General features: G+C 46.9%; 1 protein-coding gene across 24 annotated transcripts in view; it reads left to right on the forward strand.

Moving 5' to 3' along the window:
• Positions 1-19,717, forward strand: part of LOC308224887 (uncharacterized protein) — a 153,519-nt gene that overhangs the window by 63,067 nt on the left and 70,735 nt on the right. For 14 of the 24 annotated variants that reach the window (XM_080625205.1, XM_080625208.1, XM_080625199.1 and 11 more), the window contains 2 exons: positions 6,519-6,954; positions 7,757-7,801. In XM_080625205.1, the coding sequence (XP_080481331.1) occupies positions 6,907-6,954; positions 7,757-7,801 (93 nt within the window). In that variant the 5' untranslated portion in view covers positions 6,519-6,906. Of the gene's footprint in view, positions 1-6,518; positions 6,955-7,756; positions 7,802-12,334; positions 12,423-19,717 lie in introns of all 24 variants that reach the window. The other 10 variants (XR_013957594.1, XR_013957595.1, XR_013957596.1 and 7 more) reach the window with 2 other exon arrangements.

Below are 19,717 nucleotides of genomic sequence, written 5' to 3' on the forward strand. Positions count from 1 at the left end.
AGAAGGGATGTTTTCCCAGCCTGAGATAACAGTGCGCTTCTGTACCAGAGCACAGGGAGGCTCTAAACACTCTTTAAGAGATGGCTGTTAAACCTGGTCCTGTTTTGAGCTCAAATGTGAAGATTTATATCATCCATGGGGAATTTCTAGTGCTGAGAGGGGGGGGAAAAATACATTTACTGGAGTAGTCAGAATTCAGTGTTTGTAACACATGCAGCGCTGCTGCTGCTGTGAGGCACCACAGTTTTCATCATCTTATATCTACATGCATATACTGAGTTTCCAAATAGCTTCCTCCCCTCTGTCTCCACCATGGAATTTCACTGTGCGTGGTGTGAGGGATAAGCTACTCAAACGCCCTCAGTTTCTGATGCCTGAAGACAGACTTGAGTAGATGCTGACTGCTTGATGGCACACACTGGCACTGAGTCTGGGCAGGAAATGCTGCCTGAGCAACTGAGTCCTTCATGGAGGAGATTGTAATCCTTATGGTGTGATAGGTTCTGCTGGTAGATGCTCCATGGCATTTTGCAAAGGCAGTTCAAGACTGGGTGAGGGGCTCTGGACAAGGGCCTGAAGGGACAGGCCAAGGGGAATGGCTTTAACCTGCCAGAGGGGAAACTGAGATGAGCTCTTAGGCAGAAGCTCTTCCCTGTGAGGGTGCTGAGGCGCGCTGGCCCAGGGTGCCCAGAGAAGCTGTGGCTGCCCCATCCCTGGCAGTGTTCAAGGCCAGGTTGGACACAGGGGCTTGGAGCAAGCTGCTCTAGTGGAAGGTGTCCCTGTTCATGGCAGGGGGTTGGAGCTGGATGAGCTTTAAGGTCCCTTCCAATACAAACCATTCTGGGGTCTGTAAGAGATTTTAGATCTGTTACTGCTGGTAGTTTATTGGTAGCAACTCCAGATCCCAATTAATTGAGATTTCAGGTAATTTTGCCCATAAGCATCATAAGATCTCTTGAGCAGATCCTCAAAGGAGTAAGAGGATACATGGAGACCTAAGGGTTAACACAGCATCTAGAATGAAACCACAACAGAAAAATAAAGCAGAGAGTGGTGCATCAGGTTCATACATTAAGTAAGTCATTTGTTAAGTAGAAACAAGGACAAACAATTGAAAATTAATATAGAAGCTTATCAGATAGGAGTTATATAAAATCCAGAGTACAAATAGATGGATAACTGGCATTAACAGGTAACAAGAGAAGACCTGTTAAACACATTGGAAGTTAGGGGCAGTCACAGGAAAACACAGGTCTGCTCCTTAGCAAAGGGATGTTAAGAACTAAGAGAAGAGAAGGCTGCGTGAAGACCTCCGAGCAGCCTTCCAGTATCTGAAGGGGGCCTATGAGGATGCGGGGGGGGGGATTCTTCATCAGGGACTGTAGTGACAGGACAAGGGGTAACGGGTTCAAACTGAAACAGGGGAAGTTTAGATTGGATCTAAGGAAGAAATTCTTTACTGAGAGGGTGGTGAGGCACTGGAATGGGTTGCCCAGGGAGGTTGTGAATGCTCCATCCCTGGCACTGTTCAAGGCCAGGTTGGATGAGGCCTTGGGTGACATGGTTTAGTGTGAGGTGTCCCTGCCCGTGGCAGGGGGTTGGAACTGGATGATCTTAAGGTCCTTTCCAACCCTAACTATTCTGTGGTTCTATATCACACTGAATAAACTGCTGAGGGTAACTATTTAACTATGGGTACTTTGAAGGAACCAAATCCCTTTTGGATTTGCTGGGGGAGGGTAATTTTGGCCATTAACAGCTCTCATTTGAAAAGGGAGTGTACTGTGATTTTTCCCACCTGAGAGCAGTGCAGACACTGCTGTTGTAACCCACTGTGTATGGGCGAGCTGAGAGGTCAGGGCAAAATGTACTCAAAGATTGACAGTTTATAAAGTAAGAATATGCAAGTGTTTAAATAAGGATATTTATGTTTATTGCAGTGGATTGATGCCGTTTGGGTAAGGCTGAATTGCTGTGTCTGACTCAGGCAGGCTGTGCAGCAGAAAGGCGGCGCAATGTGGAGTGAAAGGTTGTGGTCTGAACCAAAGCTGCTGTTTGCTGGGGAAATCTGATGGCTAAAACGAGCTCTTATTTCAATCAAAAGTTAAAATGAAGTTTTCTGGTCAAGCAGGAGCACAGAGAGAGCTCTTTCAAAAGGAATGATTCTAAATTAAGAAGGGAAGGGCATGGATGGCTCTGGGTACCAGGATGTTATAATTAATCCCCTGGCCATGGTTTCAGCCTGTGTTGATGAGTGCTTGGCCATCACCCAGACATCAGCATGGAGCTGGGGCTGTTCCTGATGGTCAGCTGGGATGTGGCTGCCCTGCTTGGGGCCAGGAAAGCTTGTCTAACCCCATGGCTACCAGCTGTGCTGCTGGGGCTGATCTGTGAGCCAGAGGACAGTCCCTAAACTGGAGTCATTGAGTCATAGGGTCACAGAATGGTTTGGATTGGAAGGGACCGTAAAGCTCATCCAGTTCTAACCCCCTGCCACAGGCAGGGACACCTTCCAATAGATGGGTTTCAGGGCTCAAGTGCACACTGAAGATGGGTCATGGAGAGCTTCTCATCAACCAGTACCCCCAAGTCTTTCTCCTCTGGGCTGATCAGTCAGAGCTCAGCAGCATTTGGGGAAGCAGTAATCATTGCATTGATGGGGTATTTGGGAACATCAGTTGTACTCAGCTGGGTCCTCAGTGTAATTTATCTGGGTGAGTGCAATAGAGGGAAGAAGCTCATGGTAGCTGAGATGAAGAGAGGAACCCATATAGCAAATCTTGTTCTGTATAGGGCTGCAGTCTGTAAGCATTTAGGGCTCTTTATCACCTACAAGTGAGTGCTGAGCTGTTCTGACAGAGCATGCTGTGTGTTTCTGTGTCTGTGGATCATAGGCTGGGATTTCTCACTGCTCCCTTGGCCAAATGTGCTGCTATCAAATCAGCAGTTACCTTTTGCCAGGGCGAAATACTCCAAAAATGAAACGTGTTAGTAGGTCATTTTAACAGCAACAACAGAATTACAACCCTTTCCAAAGGCTTCATGCAAACCTAATGTTCCATAAGTGCTCCACACTCAAATGGAAGGATCTGTTTTCTTCTGAGGGCAATTTCTGTGCCATTTTATGGGAAAGATTAATTTTTGACTGTTTATCAAGCATGGAGAGCAGGGTGGGAGCAGGAAGAGGATTGGGGGAGAGAAAAGGATGCTGGGGATGGACTCTTCTTCAGGGACTGTAGTGACAGGACAAGGGGTAATGGGTTCAAACTGAAACAGGGGAAGTTTAGATTGGATATAAGGAAGAAATTCTTTACTGAGAGGGTGGTGAGGCACTGGAATGGGTTGCCCAGGGAGGTTGTGAATGCTCCATCCCTGGTGGTGTTCAAGGCCAGGTTGGATGAGGCCTTGGGTGGCATGGTTTAGTGTGGGGTGTCCCTGCCCATGGCAGGGGAGTTGGAACTGGATGATCTTAAGGTCCTTTCCAACCCTAACTATTCTATGATTCTATGAAAAAGTAGTAGCAGAAGATGTTCTAGTAGTTAAGTACTACTTCTCTTGTAGAAGGATTGTTTCCAGGACAACAAGGTTGATGAGGGAGTTACAAAGTGAGTACGAGTTTCCTCCCCTCTTCCTTTGCTTGTTAATAATCTGGAAGGTAGGAAGACCTCTCTTTGTACTTGAGTTGTATTACATCAGTTTATTTTTAGTCTATACTAGGTGGTTGTTAGCTATTTATTCCTAAATATACCTGGTATATATAGGAGTAAATATATATGAGCTACTTATATAGAGAGAGTGGGTATATTAGGAGTAAATATATATGTGAATCCTTGCATATCTGGTGTGCAAGACATCCTATTTGTGTTGAGTTCTGTTAAGATCTCATGGTATCTAAACAAATCACTGTTTGGACACTGGGGTTTTGGCTTTTCCTGTTTCAAAGCAACAGAACAACAGGTCTGTGCTTTAAGTTTCAGGCTCATCTTACTGGTGGGATGTGAGTTTCTTCAACTCAAAGCAGCTTCCAGTATCTGAAGGGGGGGCTACAAGGATGCTGGAGAGGGACTCCTCGTCAGGGCCTGTAGTGATAGGACAAGGGGTGATGGGTTCAAACTGAAACAGGGGAAGTTCAGCTTGGATCTAAGGCAGAAGCTCTTCCCTGTGAGGGTGCTGAGGCGCTGGCCCAGGGTGCCCAGAGAAGCTGTGGCTGCCCCATCCCTGGCAGTGTTCAAGGCCAGGTTGGACACAGGGGCTTGGAGCAAGCTGCTCCAGTGGAAGGGGTCCCTGCCCGTGGCAGGGGTTGGAACTGGATGAGCTTTAAGGTCCCTTCCAACCCAAAGCATTCTGTGATTCTATGAACTGTTTGCACAGAATCTCTCCCCTGTTGCTATAATACATGTATTTTGTCTATACTAATGATATACTGTCCTGCAAATGAATTTGCAATAAATGAAAGGAGGTTATTTTCCCCTGGAGTATATTCAGCTGTAGGACTCCATTGTGCGATCTATTTTCAACCGGAGTTTGGGATTTGGAAGAAGAAGCTACTGAATTCAGCGGAGTTGCCAATTTGGAAGGGGCATAGCTAGCAGAAGATCACACCCTGCTCCAAAATATGTTGATCTATTTAAAATCTGGAGGAGTATGATGAAATGTGGACTTGTGTGGCTTTCCTTTGTATAGTTGACAGTACTCTTGAGTTTAATTCCTTCCTGGATTGTTATTTTCTTCCTTCACACCAGCGTTTTGAGAGAAGAAATGTCATTTCTTAAACCCACAACTATGGGCTGTGCATTTTAGAGGCGAGCTTCACAAAAGCAGTGGTCAGGTCATTAGTGACAAGCACGCTTCATAAAGCTCTATTGTTGTTCTGGGAAATTAAATAGCTTGGAGGTTAACGGTGTCCCTGTTACAGGAGTGGGATGATTTCATGCCCCCAAATGATGTATGTATTGATTTCATATTGAGGTGGTAGAGCTTAGGTTGGTTGAGATTAAGAAAACACTTCTCATGCTCTTGGCCTTTTCATGCAAGTGCAAGGTCCTGCACATGGATTGGGGCAATCCCAAGCACCAGTTCAGGCTGCCCATGGCAGGGGGTTGGAACTGGATGATGTTGAGGTCCTTTCTAACCCAAACCATTCTGTGATTCTATGGATGGAGCAGCCTGAGGAGAAGGACTTCGGGGTGCTGGGCGATGAGAAGCTCCCCCTGACCTGGCTTCAGTGTACGGTTGAGACCAGAACCCCCCCGCCCCGTGTGCTGGGCTGCAACCCCAGAGCGTGAGCAGCAGCTCAGGGAGGGGATCCTGCCCCTCTGCTGTGCTCTGGGGAGACCCCTCCTGCAGCCCTGATCCAGCTCTGGGGCAGCAGCACAAGAGGGACGTGGAGCTGCTGGAGCGAGTGCAGAGGAGGCCATGGAGGTGCTGCGAGGGCTGGAGCAGCTCTGCTCTGGAGCCAGGCTGAGAGAGCTGGGCTGGGGCAGCCTGGAGAAGAGAAGGCTCCTGAAGGGGAGACCTGAGAGCAGCTCCAGTGCCTAAAGGGGCTGCAGGAAACCTGGAGAGGGGCTTGGGACAAGAGCCTGAAGGGACAGGCCAAGGGGAATGGCTTTAACCTGCCAGAGGGGAGACTGAGCTGAGCTCTTAGGCAGAAGCTCTTCCCTGTGAGGGTGCTGAGGCGCTGGCCCAGGGTGCCCAGAGAAGCTGTGGCTGCCCCATCCCTGGCAGTGTTCAAGGCCAGGTTGGACACAGGGGCTTGGAGCAAGCTGCTCCAGTGGAAGGTGTCCCTGCCTGTGGCCAGGGTTGGAGCTGGATGAGCTTTAAGGTCCCTTCCAACCCAAACCTGTCTGGGGTACAGCTGTATGAGAGTTGTCTGGTGAATTAGTGAGATACTCTCTTCCCTAGGGGAAAAGACTATGACATGGCCTGAAAACTCAGACGCTCAGGTACTGTGTTGATTACTGCCCCATCTCCATTTCCCATGGCTCCCTACCTTGCTGAGAGGTTTAAGCAGGTTGTCAAATCAACGTCAGCATTTACTTGTTGCTCTGTTACCTTTCCTGTCTGCAAACAGTAGCCAGAGGCCACATTCTTTCTGAGTGTCCTCCTCTTTCTATCTCTTCTTTCCTTGGCAGTGATTGCCTCAGAACAAGAACAGTGCTAACCTTGAGCAAGGAGCTGGCTCTGCACTTCAGTTACCAGTACATCCCCTGTTACTTATTCTATTATCTGGCACATACCAGTTCTTTATGGAGGTTTGTGTAGTTCTTCCAGGTCACTACTTGCCATAGAAAGGGAATGAGGAAGTTTCTCTGTGTCTGCTAAAGGTTTACTAATTATGTGGCTAAATAGAGAATGTAGCTTCAGAGCATTCTTTTCAAGGACAATGCTCTCATAACTCTACTGAGATTCTTGGGTTTGTGTTTTTGGTTGCTTGCTTTTCGTGTTTTAACCTTCAAAATGCTTTATCAAACAGAAGCGAATTCACATAAGATACAGATCTACTTTCTTTGTTCTTACAGATTTGAACCCAAAGCACAGAGCAGGACATATTGACCAACCTATCCAAATTAAACAACATATCTTAGGGTGTCTGAAACCTCCTTTAGCGTCTATGGCTTCAGACCCAAGGACATCACCTTTCTGAAGTAGATGCTAGGAGGTGATCCTGCCCCTCTACTCTGCTCTCGTGAGACCTCACTTGGAGCATTGTGTGCAGTTCTGGTGTCCTCAACATCAAAAGGGCATGGAACTGTTGGAACAAGTCCAGAGGAGGCCACGAGGATGATCAGGGGCTGAGCACCTCCCGTATGGAGACAGGCTGAGAAAGTTGGGGCTGTTCAGCCTGGAGAAGAGAAGGCTGCGTGGAGACCTCAGAGCAGCTTCCAGTGTCTGAAGGGGGCTACAAGGATGCTGGAGATGGACTCTTCATTAGGGACTGCAGTGACAGGACAAGGGGTAACGGGTTCAAACTGAAACAGGGGAAGTTTAGATTGGATCTAAGGAGGAAGAAATTCTTTACTGAGAGGGTGGTGAGGCACTGGAATGGGTTGCCCAGGGAGGTTGTGAATGCTCCATCCTTGGCGGTGTTCAAGGCCAGGTTGGACAGAGCCTTGGGTGCCATGGTTTAGTGTGAGGTGTCCCTGCCCATGACAGGGGGGTTGGAACTGGATGATCTTAAGGTCCTTTCCAACCCTAACTATTCTCTGATTCTGTGCTGAAGGCCAGCAAGGAACAGACACAGAGTCTGACAAGACACTATGTTGTTATCTTTGAGCAATTAAATCCTTCTTTACATTTCTTCACTTTCTTCGTCGCTATAAGGAATTTCTTTGGGAAAGTCTGCAGTAGGATTGGGAATTTAGTTCTAGTTCTGCAGTGTTACACTGAAATCAGGGGCCAGTGTCCACAGTTCGTCTTGGTAGAGCAATTCCATGTAACAGAAATAGTCTGGCAATCAAAATCAGAGAAGCAAAAATCATGGAATCATAAAATGGTTTGGGTTGGAAAGGACCTTAGGCTCACCCAGTTCCAGTCCCCTGCCTTGGGGAGGGACACCTCACACTAGCCCATGTCACCCAAGGCTCTGTCCAACCTGGCCTTGAACACTGCCAGGGATGGAGCATTTATGAATAACGGAAGTATTTTCCAGTGCTATTTGAAAGCAAACAGTAAACTTGAACCATTAATTACCAATATAATGACAAACTTCAAGCTAATACTTCTTGTAACTGAATTTGTCTTCTCTGTCTTGTTGCAGAAGAAGAAACAGCGACTGAGTTGTACAACCGGGACAATCCAAAATGTAAGTCAAAGAAAGCTCATTCTTCTCTTCTGTAAGACTGTGGGCCAGCTCTTCTGTAAGACAGTCATTTAGTTCAAAAGACAAGTAGTTTTGTCATTTCTTGGGCTGTGAGTGGAGCATGTGCAGTTCATAGAGCTGTCCTGAGTTCCCTGGCTCCAAGCCATGTGGTTCAGGGTGAGTTGCATTGGGTAGATAATGTCTTTCCCATTCTCATCGCTGTGTCAAGCGTAAAGTAGTTCAAGATAAGTGTCATGTAGTTGCTTTATTACTGTTATTGTAGCAGTGATGGTCCAAGGATGTGGAGAGGGGAGGTTTGCAGGGATAGGCTTTATCTATTAAACGGGTTCTGGTAACATTCGGAGCCTCAGACCAACCTGCAGGGATGCACAAAGGGCTGGAAAGGGGTTTTGGGCTCCAGAGCTTGTTGGTATTTGCCATACTATCTGTTGGTGTAAGAAAAGCTTTAACTTTCCTTTAAGGCTGCTGTATTTGTGGCTGAGTGTTTTCAGATGTGTCAAAGCCATTTACTTGAGAGTTCTCTGTGTGTTGATGGTTTAGTGCAGGAGGCTTTTCCACTTTGGTCAAGAAAGCAGGATGTTTCTCAGTAGTATTTTAGATAACAAGGCTTGCTGATTCACTTGTAATAGACAAAGGCAAAGATGGATGCTTTTAGCTGTCTTGAACCTGTACGATGTGATAGCAACATCTGTGTTGCAATTCTAATAACCAAACCTCAGGTTATTCTGAGCTTCGTTTCACACTGGCTAGTGAGTGGACTCATTAAAAGCTTGCGTGAGGCTTTCTGTGTACTGTTGACTCAACTTTAAAGTATCTGTAAGGCTGCAGAATGTGTCTCAGCTTGCTGAGGGATGAGGATGTGTTTCACACAGGGGTTTGGAAAGTATTGATGGCTCCAGTTCATCAAGCAGCTTTTTGTGCTGCTTTATATATTGTTTTCCTATGACTTTACATTTGTACCTGTGTCTCTTTTTTTGGTCTGAAAAGAGTAAGTAATCCTACAGACTTGCTTTTTATAGGCACTTGCTATTTAAAAAGTGGTAGAACATGTGTCAGACATATGCAATTCCTTCAGCATCATGTTTTCCGTACTGATTTAATAGCTATTGAGTCTCCTCAGATATTCTTTTTTCCAGACCTGTTTTATGGTAATAAATCTTCTCGGCTGTAAAATTCCTGAAGTGATTCAGTAGGATGATTGTTTCCTTAGCACATTCCCTCAGAGATCAGAGTTAGAAATAGAAAAGTCCTGCGTGAGGTCAACTTCTTCCCTGCAATGCTTATAGTCAGTGCTGGAAGTGATAATGCAGTTGCCAACATTTGTTCTGAAGAACTCCCATTGTTCAGTGCTCCCTAATGGCCTGATCCCTCTCTTGGTAACATACAGTAAGTTTTCTGTTGGAGTGTTGTGCCAAACTACATTGAGAAGTGCCTTGTCAGGGTGGGGAATAGAAGTTGTGATGGGATTTAAGAGTCCAGAGGAGGCCATGGAGATGCTGCGAGGGCTGGAGCAGCTCTGCTCTGGAGCCAGGCTGAGAGAGCTGGGCTGGGTCAGCCTGGAGAAGAGAAGGCTCCTGAAGGGGAGACCTGAGAGCAGCTCCAGTGCCTAAAGGGGCTGCAGGAAACCTGGAGAGGGGCTTTGGACAAGGGCCTGCAGGGACAGGCCAAGGGGAATGGCTTTAACCTGCCAGAGGGGAGACTGAGATGAGCTCTTAGGCAGAAGCTCTTCCCTGTGAGGGTGCTGAGGCGCTGGCCCAGGGTGCCCAGAGAAGCTGTGGCTGCCCCATCCCTGGCAGTGTTCAAGGCCAGGTTGGACACAGGGACTTGGAGCAAGCTGCTCTAGTGGAAGGTGTCCCTGCCCGTGGCAGTGGGTTGGGACTGGGTGAGCTTTAAGGTCCCTTCCAACACAAACCAGGCTGGGGTCTGTCTCAAAATTCATATTGAAAACATTAATCAAATTACCAAAGACTTCCTTCATTTCCCTCTCCATTTGCACTGGAGGCTGGCGGATGATGTGTTCTGCACAACAGGCTTTTTGGCATAAATGTTGATACAATAAGAAAAGTTCCCTCCAGGATAGTTGTTAACACCTTCCTTCTATATCTACTGAGCACCATTCATAGCTGTTGGTTTCTCCTGATGGATGTAAACCTCAGCAACACTACGGGGTCCGTTGTGTTGCCAGCTTGTCTCCCATGGGTTGTCATCAGAGGAAAACAGGGAGCTGCCGGAACAAATGCAGGACAAAACCAAAGTGAGTGGTGCAGTCCTTGAGGTGGAGTGTAACCGAATGCATTGTCAGGCATGCAAGGGTTGAGTCGTGATACCTGCTCTGTCTGTCTCTGGAGAGTGGCCACACATGATGCAACCCCTGTGGCTTTCTGGCAGCTGGAAAAGGCTGTTAAAATTGGGCATTGCTTATCGGGAGCAGGTAAGAAAGGAATTCTGCCAAGAGCCCCTAGGGAGCTCTGTGTATTGCGTTTCCAAGGCAATCCATTAGGTTGTTCATCTGGAACATCATGTGTGCAAAGAAAAGGGAGAGGTGTTTATGCCAAACCTTTGCACAGCTGGAGCTCTGGGTAAAAACAGCAGCTTTAGACCAAGGGACACAGAACCCTTCATCTTGAAACTTATAGCTTTCTGCAACACTGCTGTGTTCTTTGATGGTTCCTAGTTGGAGATCAGATACTGGAATCATCGTTTAGGTTGCTCTATACTGAGGGAAGCAGTAAGCTCTGGGGTTAGCTCCTCAATGGGCAATTCTTTAACATAGTCAGGCTTTGGGATCTGAGGTGCTTGATCCTCACCACCCTCACAGTGAAGTGGGCTGATGCCAACCTTATGCAGTTTAACCATGCCAAGTGCAAGGTCCTACACCTGGGTTGGAGCAATCCCAGGCACAGCTACAGGTTGGGCAGAGAAGAGATTCAGAGCAGCCCTGCGGAGAAGGACTTGGGGGTGTTGGTCAATGAGAAAATGAACGTGAGGCAGCTTCAGTGTGCGCTCGCAGCCCAGAACTTTATCCCCAACTTTATCCTGGGCTGCATCAAGAGGAGCGTGACCAGCAGGTCGAAGGAGGTGATCCTGCCCCTCTACTCTGCTCTCGTGAGACCTCACTTGGAGCATTGTGTGCAGTTCTGGTGTCCTCAACATCAAAAGGACATGGAAGTGTTGGAACAAGTCCAGAGGAGGCCACGAGGATGATCAGGGGCTGGAGCACCTCCTGTATGGAGACAGGCTGAGAAAGTTGGGGCTGTTCAGCCTGGAGAAGAGAAGGCTGCGTGGAGACCTCAGAGCAGCCTTCCAGTATCTGAAGGGGGCCTACAAGGATGCTGGGGAGGGATTCTTCATCAGGGACTGTAGTGACAGGACAAGGAGTAATGGGTTCAAACTGAAACAGGGGAAGTTTAGATTGGATCTAAGGAAGAAATTCTTTACTGTGAGGGTGGTGAGGCACTGGAATGGGTTGCCCAGGGAGGTTGTGAATGCTCCATCCTTGGCAGTGTTCAAGGCCAGGTTGGATGAGGCCTTGGGTGACATGGTTTAGTGTGGGGTGTCCCTGCCCATGGCAGGGGGGTTGGAACTGGATGATCTTAAGGTCCTTTCCAACCATAACTGTTCTATGATTCTAATTTCTTCCTAATGTCCAGTCTAAATCCCCCCTCTGTCAATTTAAAGCCATTCCCCTTGTCCTGATTTGCTGTCTGCCTCATTATGTCCATCTAAACTGTGCACTTTATTCAGCAGCTTTTACTGCAAGGCACAAACCTTAGGGCTTTCAATATGGTACTTCAGACTGAGCCAAAATAGCTTTTGTTGTGTTCATAGATACTGCTGGTCATGATAGAGAATAATCTCTGCACTTAAAAGGTGGGCTCAGGATTATGTCTACACTGTAGGATCTCCACAAGAGTGTGTTGTGTCATGTCAGCATATTGATTCCAGTAGACGTCTTACAGAAGTAACTAATATTTGGGACCATTGGGACCAGGGCAGGTTTAGATGGAGCTGAGGAACAATTCCTGCCCCAAAGGGTGCTCAGGCATTGTCACAGGCTGCCCAGGGCAGGGCTGCAGTCACTGTCCCTGCAAGGGTTCACACACCATGGAGACGAGGCCTCAGTGCTATGGGTTAGTGGTGGCCTTGGCAGTGCTGGGGAATGGTTGGACTGGATGAGCTTTTAAAGTTCTTTTCCAACCTGCTTGATTCTATGGTTACATATATATATGTGTGTGTGTGTGTGTGTGTGTGCAGATGGAGAGTGGTGTAGTAAAGGGACCAGATAATGAGAAGCTTTTCATGAGCAGTTGAAGTTCTGCCAACTCATGTCCCTTCCACAAAGTCCCTTTTGTCAGTGTTGTGAATGCTCCATCGCTGGCGGTGTTGAAGGGCAGATTGGACAGAGCCTTGTGTGACATGGTCTAAGGTGCAGTGTCCCTGCCCAGGCAGGGGGTTGGAACTGGATGATCTTAAGGTCCTTTCCTGCACAAATCATTCTATGGTTCTCTGTTGCAGTTCAGTCTGATACCTGAGCAAGTTGAACACTGAAGAGGGTTTGAAAAGCACAGGCAGCAGCAGTGAAGGAAGCCGTTTCCCTCTTCAGGTGAATGTTTTCTCCTTTCATGCCATACACTGGTAAGAAAGCACAAGAGGTCAGTGCTATTGGATGCATGTGGAGTAGCCGTTAGCACAGGCAGTGGGTATTCAAACAGAAACTCCCCATTTGACAGTGCTGGCTTCTACATGACTTAGAGACATAAAAACACAACTTATCCTTAAAAGAGCACTTTAAAGTTTTGTCAGATACGAAAGTACCTGCAAGTTAATGTGTGCTTTGCAGGAGGACTGCGCTAGGACTGGTTATCACATTGCCACTATATCAGTGTCTGTGGTAGGATGGCTTTGCATACAGAATTCTGGTACCATTAACACTGAGACATCTTTATGTGCACTTGTAGGAGCACTCCTCTTGTGCCACATGGAGCTGTGTGCTGGAGTGGTCCGTTTTGCTCGCTGCACTTTGGTGGGCTGAAGGATGGGCTATGGATCAGCTTTGGATTCTCTGCAGCCGTGTTCCAGGGTGCAGGAAGCCCCAGGCAGCTGGACTCTTGTATCTTCTGTTTCCCCTTATCCCATAGCAATATAGTTGCAGAAAATTTGTTGTAGCAGCTGAACATGGGGTTTAGTGTGAACCTGGAATATCTGTGTTCACAAGAGCTGGCTTATACGTTCCCAAGCAAAGTGGTAAATGGCATGTGTTAATCAGCACAGAATCACAGAACCCCAGGTTGGAAGGGACCTCAAGGATCATCTGATCCAACCTTTCCAGGTAAAGTATGACCTAGGTTCAGACGTCCCAGCACCCTGTGCAGATGAATCTTAACGGTGTCCAACACTGAGGAATCCATCACTTCCCTGGGGAGATTATTCCAATGCTCTCATTGGGAAAACTTCCCTCTTGTGTCCAGCTGGAATCTCCCCAGGAGTTAACTTGTGCCCATCACCCCTCATCTTTTCCATGGGACTCCTTGTCTAAGGGGAGTCTCCATCTTCTTTGTAGCCACCCTTTAAATACTGGAACACAGGGGTAAGTCTCCCCTGAGCCTTCTTTTCTTGCCTTCCTCCCCTGTGCTCTCTTAACCAGGGTCTGTCCCATACTCTAAAAGTCTGGCTTTATGAGACTTTTAATGTTTGAAAGTGCAAGACACCAGTGCTTCTGAAGTCTTTTTTCTTCTTCTTTCGATTTCTTGCTCAAAAAGCAAGATAAAAGCACTGGCTTTCAACTCCTTTTACATCTCTAGGATGCAGGGTTTGCCTGGATCTCAGGAATGTAAATTCCAGGTCAGTTTGGTATCCAGCTTGCAGTGGTGCTTACTCTGATGTCTGATTTGGTTCTCTCAGGCAAATACATCTGCACACAGTTACACACAGAGTAAGAGGAATACAGGATCTTAAATACACTCTTTATACCTGTAGAAGTTGCAGCCATGTGTCTGTTAGTGTTGGGAAGCGAACATCAGGCAAAGGATGGGTCCTGCTCTTTTTAAATGGTGAAAAACCATCACCTTGACCATGTAAATACTTGTGTATTAATGATACTTTTACTTAACATGAAACTCTGAGACTAAAAAAATCATTAGTAATCTGTATTTAGATTAGATTTTCCCCTAACTGAGGCTGATTTCTCTAGCTCAGGGGTGAAAGCCTATATCCTAAATGCTACATATGACTCACAACTGTTTCACATATTCTTTCATTTTATCTGTTCACATGAACACAGAACAGTACTGACATGGTTATTAACACATGGACATGGCTAGTTATGTTTGAAGCCTTGGCTTTTAACCAGAAAAAAACCCATTTTCATTTGCAAAGACACCAAGTCTTTGTGAGGAGCCTTAGTCACTGAGTTCTGCCTGCGGATAAGGCAGTAACATGTAGTCTCTGAGGGATGGAGGTAGTACAGCCTGTTTACTTCCCGCTTAGAAATCACTGTTTCTGCCTTCTTGAGCCTGCGGTTTTATAATAGCAGGTTTATATCTCACAGTTTTATTTGCTTTGGGCTCTTAGTCTGGCGTGAAGGTAATGGGGACAAGATGTAACTTCATCTGAAAAGGGAAAAAAGGGATTTTATTCTTTCAGGATTCACTGCAGATACATCGAGTTGTGAACATGTCTGAAATGCACTCTTCCTTTCCAGCTTCTCAGCACCTCTTCTGGGAGACTGCTGCTCATCTTTCATACAAGAAGTGCTTCTTCCCTCATCCCCCTTCATCCTGGCTGCTGTGTTGTCATGGCCACGAACACTGCCAGGGATGGGGCAGCCACAGCTTCTCTGGGCACCCTGGGCCAGCGCCTCAGCACCCTCACAGGGAAGAGCTTCTGCCTAAGAGCTCATCTCAGTCTCCCCTCTGGCAGGTTAAAGCCATTTCCCTTGGCCTGTCCCTACAGGCCCTTGTCCAAAGCCCCTCTCCAGGTTTCCTGCAGCCCCTTTAGGCACTGGAGCTGCTCTCAGGTCTCCCCTTCAGGAGCCTTCTTTTCTCCAGGCTGACCCAGCCCAGCTCTCTCAGCCTGGCTCCAGAGCAGAGCTGCTCCAGCCCTCACAGCATCTTTAGGTGGCCCTAATAATACGAAGTACTTTATGTTGCCTTATGTACAAACAGCTATCCAGTTTAAAGCTTGCTTCATGGAACTCTGGAGCTTGTTACTCTGATGAGAGAGATGAGCTTTAGGGAGAGCAGTTATGGTGTGAAGGTGCAATGACAGGTATACAGCAGAGCAGGGACCACAACCCACAGGGTTTCCAAAAGCTCTGTGGCCACCACAAGCCCTATCACATGCTCTTCAGTGATGTTGGAAAGCCAGATACATCAAGTGTGAGCAAAGCATGGTGCGGATGGCACGTGTACTACTGCTGATACCCCATCTAGCTCATTTCCAGCGAGCTGATGTTTCTGGATGCGACTGTTTTAAGCTGTGTGAATTCTCCAGGAGCCTGCCACCCGCTGCTCTGCTGGTATGTGCAGAGCTGCCTGCATCCAAGCTGCAGAAAAGGAAATGTTACTAAAGGGATGCTCTTAGAGCGATGCTCTTCATCCTTATAGTGTAGCATCATGTGATGGGTTTGGATGTTCGTTTCATCTCTGCCTGCAGCAAAGCGTGGGTATAGCTAGCAGTTAATACATAAAATACACGATACAACATATTAATGCAGGAAATGGAAACATCTTAAGATGCTACTGAAAGTCTATATTTAGTACTTTCAGTTTTCCCACAGTTTCCAAGCAGTGTTTTCTCTCGTGGCAGGATCAAGAATTATCAGTGCTACTTCAAACCTGCATTCAGTATGCCTATATGAGAACGAATTTGCCTTTAGATTAAAATGTATGACTTTTTCATCTCTTTCTTAGCTCTCAAATGCTAAATCTCTTGTATATTGTATGTGTCTAGAGGAGGAGATAATGGGTGAGACAGTATCACATCAGGCTACTGAGATGCAGCTCAGAATTAACATTTAAAACTATATGGAAAACCTTGCAGTGCAAAATGAGATTGAGTTCTTACGAAATAAAAGGGTAATAGGATGCAGCCACGGAGGCTGGAGCTCTGTATGCAGTTTGTACTGCTCATCTGTTGCCAAGCTTGGACAAGGTGCTTTGCATTTTCCTGCTTCATTTCTCCTGTCAGATACATACGTTTTACTTGCTATTGGTAAAGCACTCTAACATCTTCAATTAGTAGTATTATAGGCTTCTATAAGCTTACTTTAAATCCTTTTCCTCCCCACTCATGCCTTCCCAAAGGCAAGAATAAATAGAAATCCATTCAGATGGTATCGATTAACCAAGGTCCTACTGAAGGTAGGATTGAACAGATCCTTTTTGTGCAAACAGCCAGGGGAGGGCTTCAGATGGAGAGTGCTGTTGGGTACACGGTGTCCCTGGTTCTGTGGGGGTGTGGTTTGGCAAAGAGGCATTTCCTTGTTCAGTTTGCATAGCAGGCTGGAGTTGCAAAACCTCCCAGCCTAACAGACCTTTATAGGCTGCTTTACATGAGTATTGTCATCGATCAAGTAGAGCTTGGAGCATCACGGGTGGGTGGCCAACCTGGAGCCTGATGACGATGCTGCCAGTGTACTCTGTACCATTATCAAGTGCTGTGGCTCAGCACTTCAGCAGCATTCCCAAGCAACTCGTCGCCTTCTGGCCCTCAGGAGTGATGGGTTGAGGTACCACAACCCTAATGCTGTTATCCAGCATCAGTGGACAGCTCACCTGCATGTTGTACAGCATGGCAAGTATGGGTCTCTGCACAGTTGTCTTGAGATGCTGCTGCTGCTGTTGGAAATGCAAGAAGTGCATTCAAGCCGATATTAAACTAGTGGATGCAGAGGGTAACCAGGAAAACACATCGATTTCACACAGCCAAGTGTTGCAGAAGCAGGTTAGTGGAGTTAAATCCATTGAGACGTCCTTGCTTGGAAGCAGCCCGACACACTGATGTGCAGCTTTGCATTCTCCGCTGCCATTACCAACATCCTGGCAAGAATCCCATGTATAGAGCTGAGGAAGTAGAGAGTACAAAAGCAGAACTCTTTGGGCTTTTTGTTCTGTGTTAGTCGTCAGCCTTGCCGCAACTGTGCTGTGACAGAGCATCTGTATTCCACGTCTAGCGACACAGAGACAGTGTACTCCTGAAGGCTGGCTGCTGGGTTTCAGCTCGGGGTGTTAAAAGCCCCTACAGTATGCGTACAAGCTAGCTGTAATGTATTTTAATGCAATACAATAGCTGCAAACATGCTGCAGAAGGGATGAGACAGGGATTCCCCACCTCTCATTTGTCATCTTGCTGCTTGGATTGTCTTCCCTCGCACAGATTTGTGCAGAGATGCCTCATCATCCCCCTCCTGTGCTGTCAGCAGTGGCATCTGTCTTTTGAAATACAACAAGTCTTAAACGTTGTTGCTGAGAAGCCATTGGTACTGTATGATAGCAGAAGCATCCCTGTCCTTCCCAACACACACACCCCTATAGAGGCTCTATTGTAAATAGAGAGCTCCAGGGAGCAGAATTCCCATCCCGTGGGAGCCTGCTCATATCTGACTTCTGTTTTATGCACTGGGGAGCTTGGAGTTACCCACCCTGGGGCTGGCAGGCAGCCTGGCAGGAAGCTGGACAGACTGGCCTGGCCGATGGTTACTGCCTTTTATAGAGCACTTGGATGGAATCAGCCCATTTCCATGCAACCGATGCCTTGCAGTATCAAAACTGTTGTGTTTGGGAGATGTTTGAGCAGCTTCAGATTTAGATTGAAACTTGTGACTTGCTGGGGAGTTGTTTATTGATTGTAGTAATCACTACAGCTCCTCTGGGCACCCTGTGCCAGCGCCTCAGCACCCTCACAGGGAAGAGCTTCTGCCTAAGAGCTCATCTCAGTCTCCCCTCTGGCAGGTTAAAGCCATTGCCCTTGGCCTGTCCCTACAGGCCCTTGTCCAAAGCCCCTCTCCAGGTTTCCTGCAGCCCCTTTAGACACTGGAGCTGCTCTAAGGTCTCCCCTTCAGGAGCCTTCTCTTCCCCAGGCTGACCCAGCCCAGCTTGCTCAGCCTGGCTCCATAGGAGAGGTGATAATGTTTCTGTTCCTCTCTTCCAGTGTTTTCATGTTGAAGATGTTATTTTTAGCTTAATTCTAATCAGAACTTGCCTCATTGCAGCTTGAGGCTGTTGCTGCTTGTGTTTGTGTGCTCATGACAGGCTCTGCGTATATTTTCTCAGTAGCCCCTATAGGTAACCAGGGGGCTTGAGGGTCTGGCTAATAACCAGTGTTCTGTGTGAGTCTGCAGGCTGGATCCAGCAGTCTTCTTAGCATCCCTCTTCCTCTCTCTGGCCATGGAAGTGCTAGGAGGAAGCTGAGTTTGCATTCTCAAGATAAAATACTGCTGTTGATGGGTGTTGGCGCTTTCTGGACTTCTTCAGCATCTGATGCAAAACCCCTCACATCCCCTGGCACAAAGAAACCAAGTGTCTGGCACTCGAGACCGAGCAGACTGATCTTGAACATATGTTCTGCCTTAGTCCTCATTCACTTATTAATGAGTCTGCCTCCTTGGAAGATTCTTTGCGTTATGAAGCATTTTGAGGTCGTGAGTTTACAATGAATCACCAGCAGCTCAGTGAAAATACTGTCAAGTAAAATCATACTTTGTCTACTTAAGTCTTTGCTGCTTTCATGAATGTAACTTTGATTCTCAGAAGCAGCTCCTGTTGAGTACGTCCTTAGTATGGATCTGATGTTCACACAGACATTACAAGTCATTTGTATCATTTTGAATGAGCTGCTCTTAAAAGGAATCCTATCCGTTAGGGAAGTACATTTGACAACGCAAAAGACTTTATATGGGGCTTTTTGGTGGTGGTTGGAGCTGTTTGTGGAAGCCGTGTGTGTAAATCCCATCAGAGAGAACCTCACCGTAACCGAGAGCACCAGTGCAAAGAGCTCAGAGGGGAACTCTCCCTTTGTGTAATGAGTTTGAACAGACTTGATGGGTCTTGTGTACACACAGAGTAACTTCACAGGAGCCCGTCCACATTCACTACAGGGAATTAGCTCCTCAGAAATCAAAGGAGGTGGAATCTTATAAAACCTGTATAATAGGAAAGTTTGGCCTTTGTATCCAGAAGCTGAACTGGCTCAGCAAACACCTAACACTGACTGCGTATCTTAGTCTTTGAGCATGAAGCTTATCTCTAGCAAAATGGAACGTGCCTTTTTTTTACCCAAAACATGCTTAGCGTCTTCCTCAAAAAGGCAGATACACCATGTGCTCCTGCCCTAGCAAAAGGAAATGACTCTAACTCACTCTCTGCTTACTGTTTTCTCCTTGTTCTCTCCTCCGGTGCTGCAGATGCATAGAGAAACAGAGTTCTGGCAACATGGCTTCAATAAAATAGAGTCTTCTTAAATAAAATAGAGTATTCTTAAATAAAATGCAGTGAGATTCAAGAGTTTACAGCCCCCAGGAGTCACAAACTGTTTTTTCCATACCCCAGAAGCGTGAGTCAGATTGTGCTGAAGTGAGTCAAATCTATCCTCAGATTCATTTGAAGACACTCAAATGGATTCAGAATTTGCAACACTATTATGCATAGAAATGGCTTATTAAACTGATCTGGTTTGCAGAAGTGTGGAAGGAGCAGCAGTTGAGGTGCATCTCACTCCCTGTAAGCAGGTAATGCTCACAGTATCACAGTATGTTAGAGATTGGAAGGGACCTCAAAAGATCATCTAGTCCAATCCCCCTGCCAGAGCAGGAACACCTAGATAAGGTTACACAGGAATGTGTCCAGGCGGGTTTTGAATGTCTCCAGAGAAGGAGACTCCACACCCCCCCTGGGCAGCCTG

The sequence above is a fragment of the Psittacula echo genome, assembly GCF_963264785.1.
Source record: "Psittacula echo genome assembly, chromosome: 1".
Lineage (NCBI taxonomy): Eukaryota > Metazoa > Chordata > Aves > Psittaciformes > Psittacidae > Psittacula > Psittacula echo.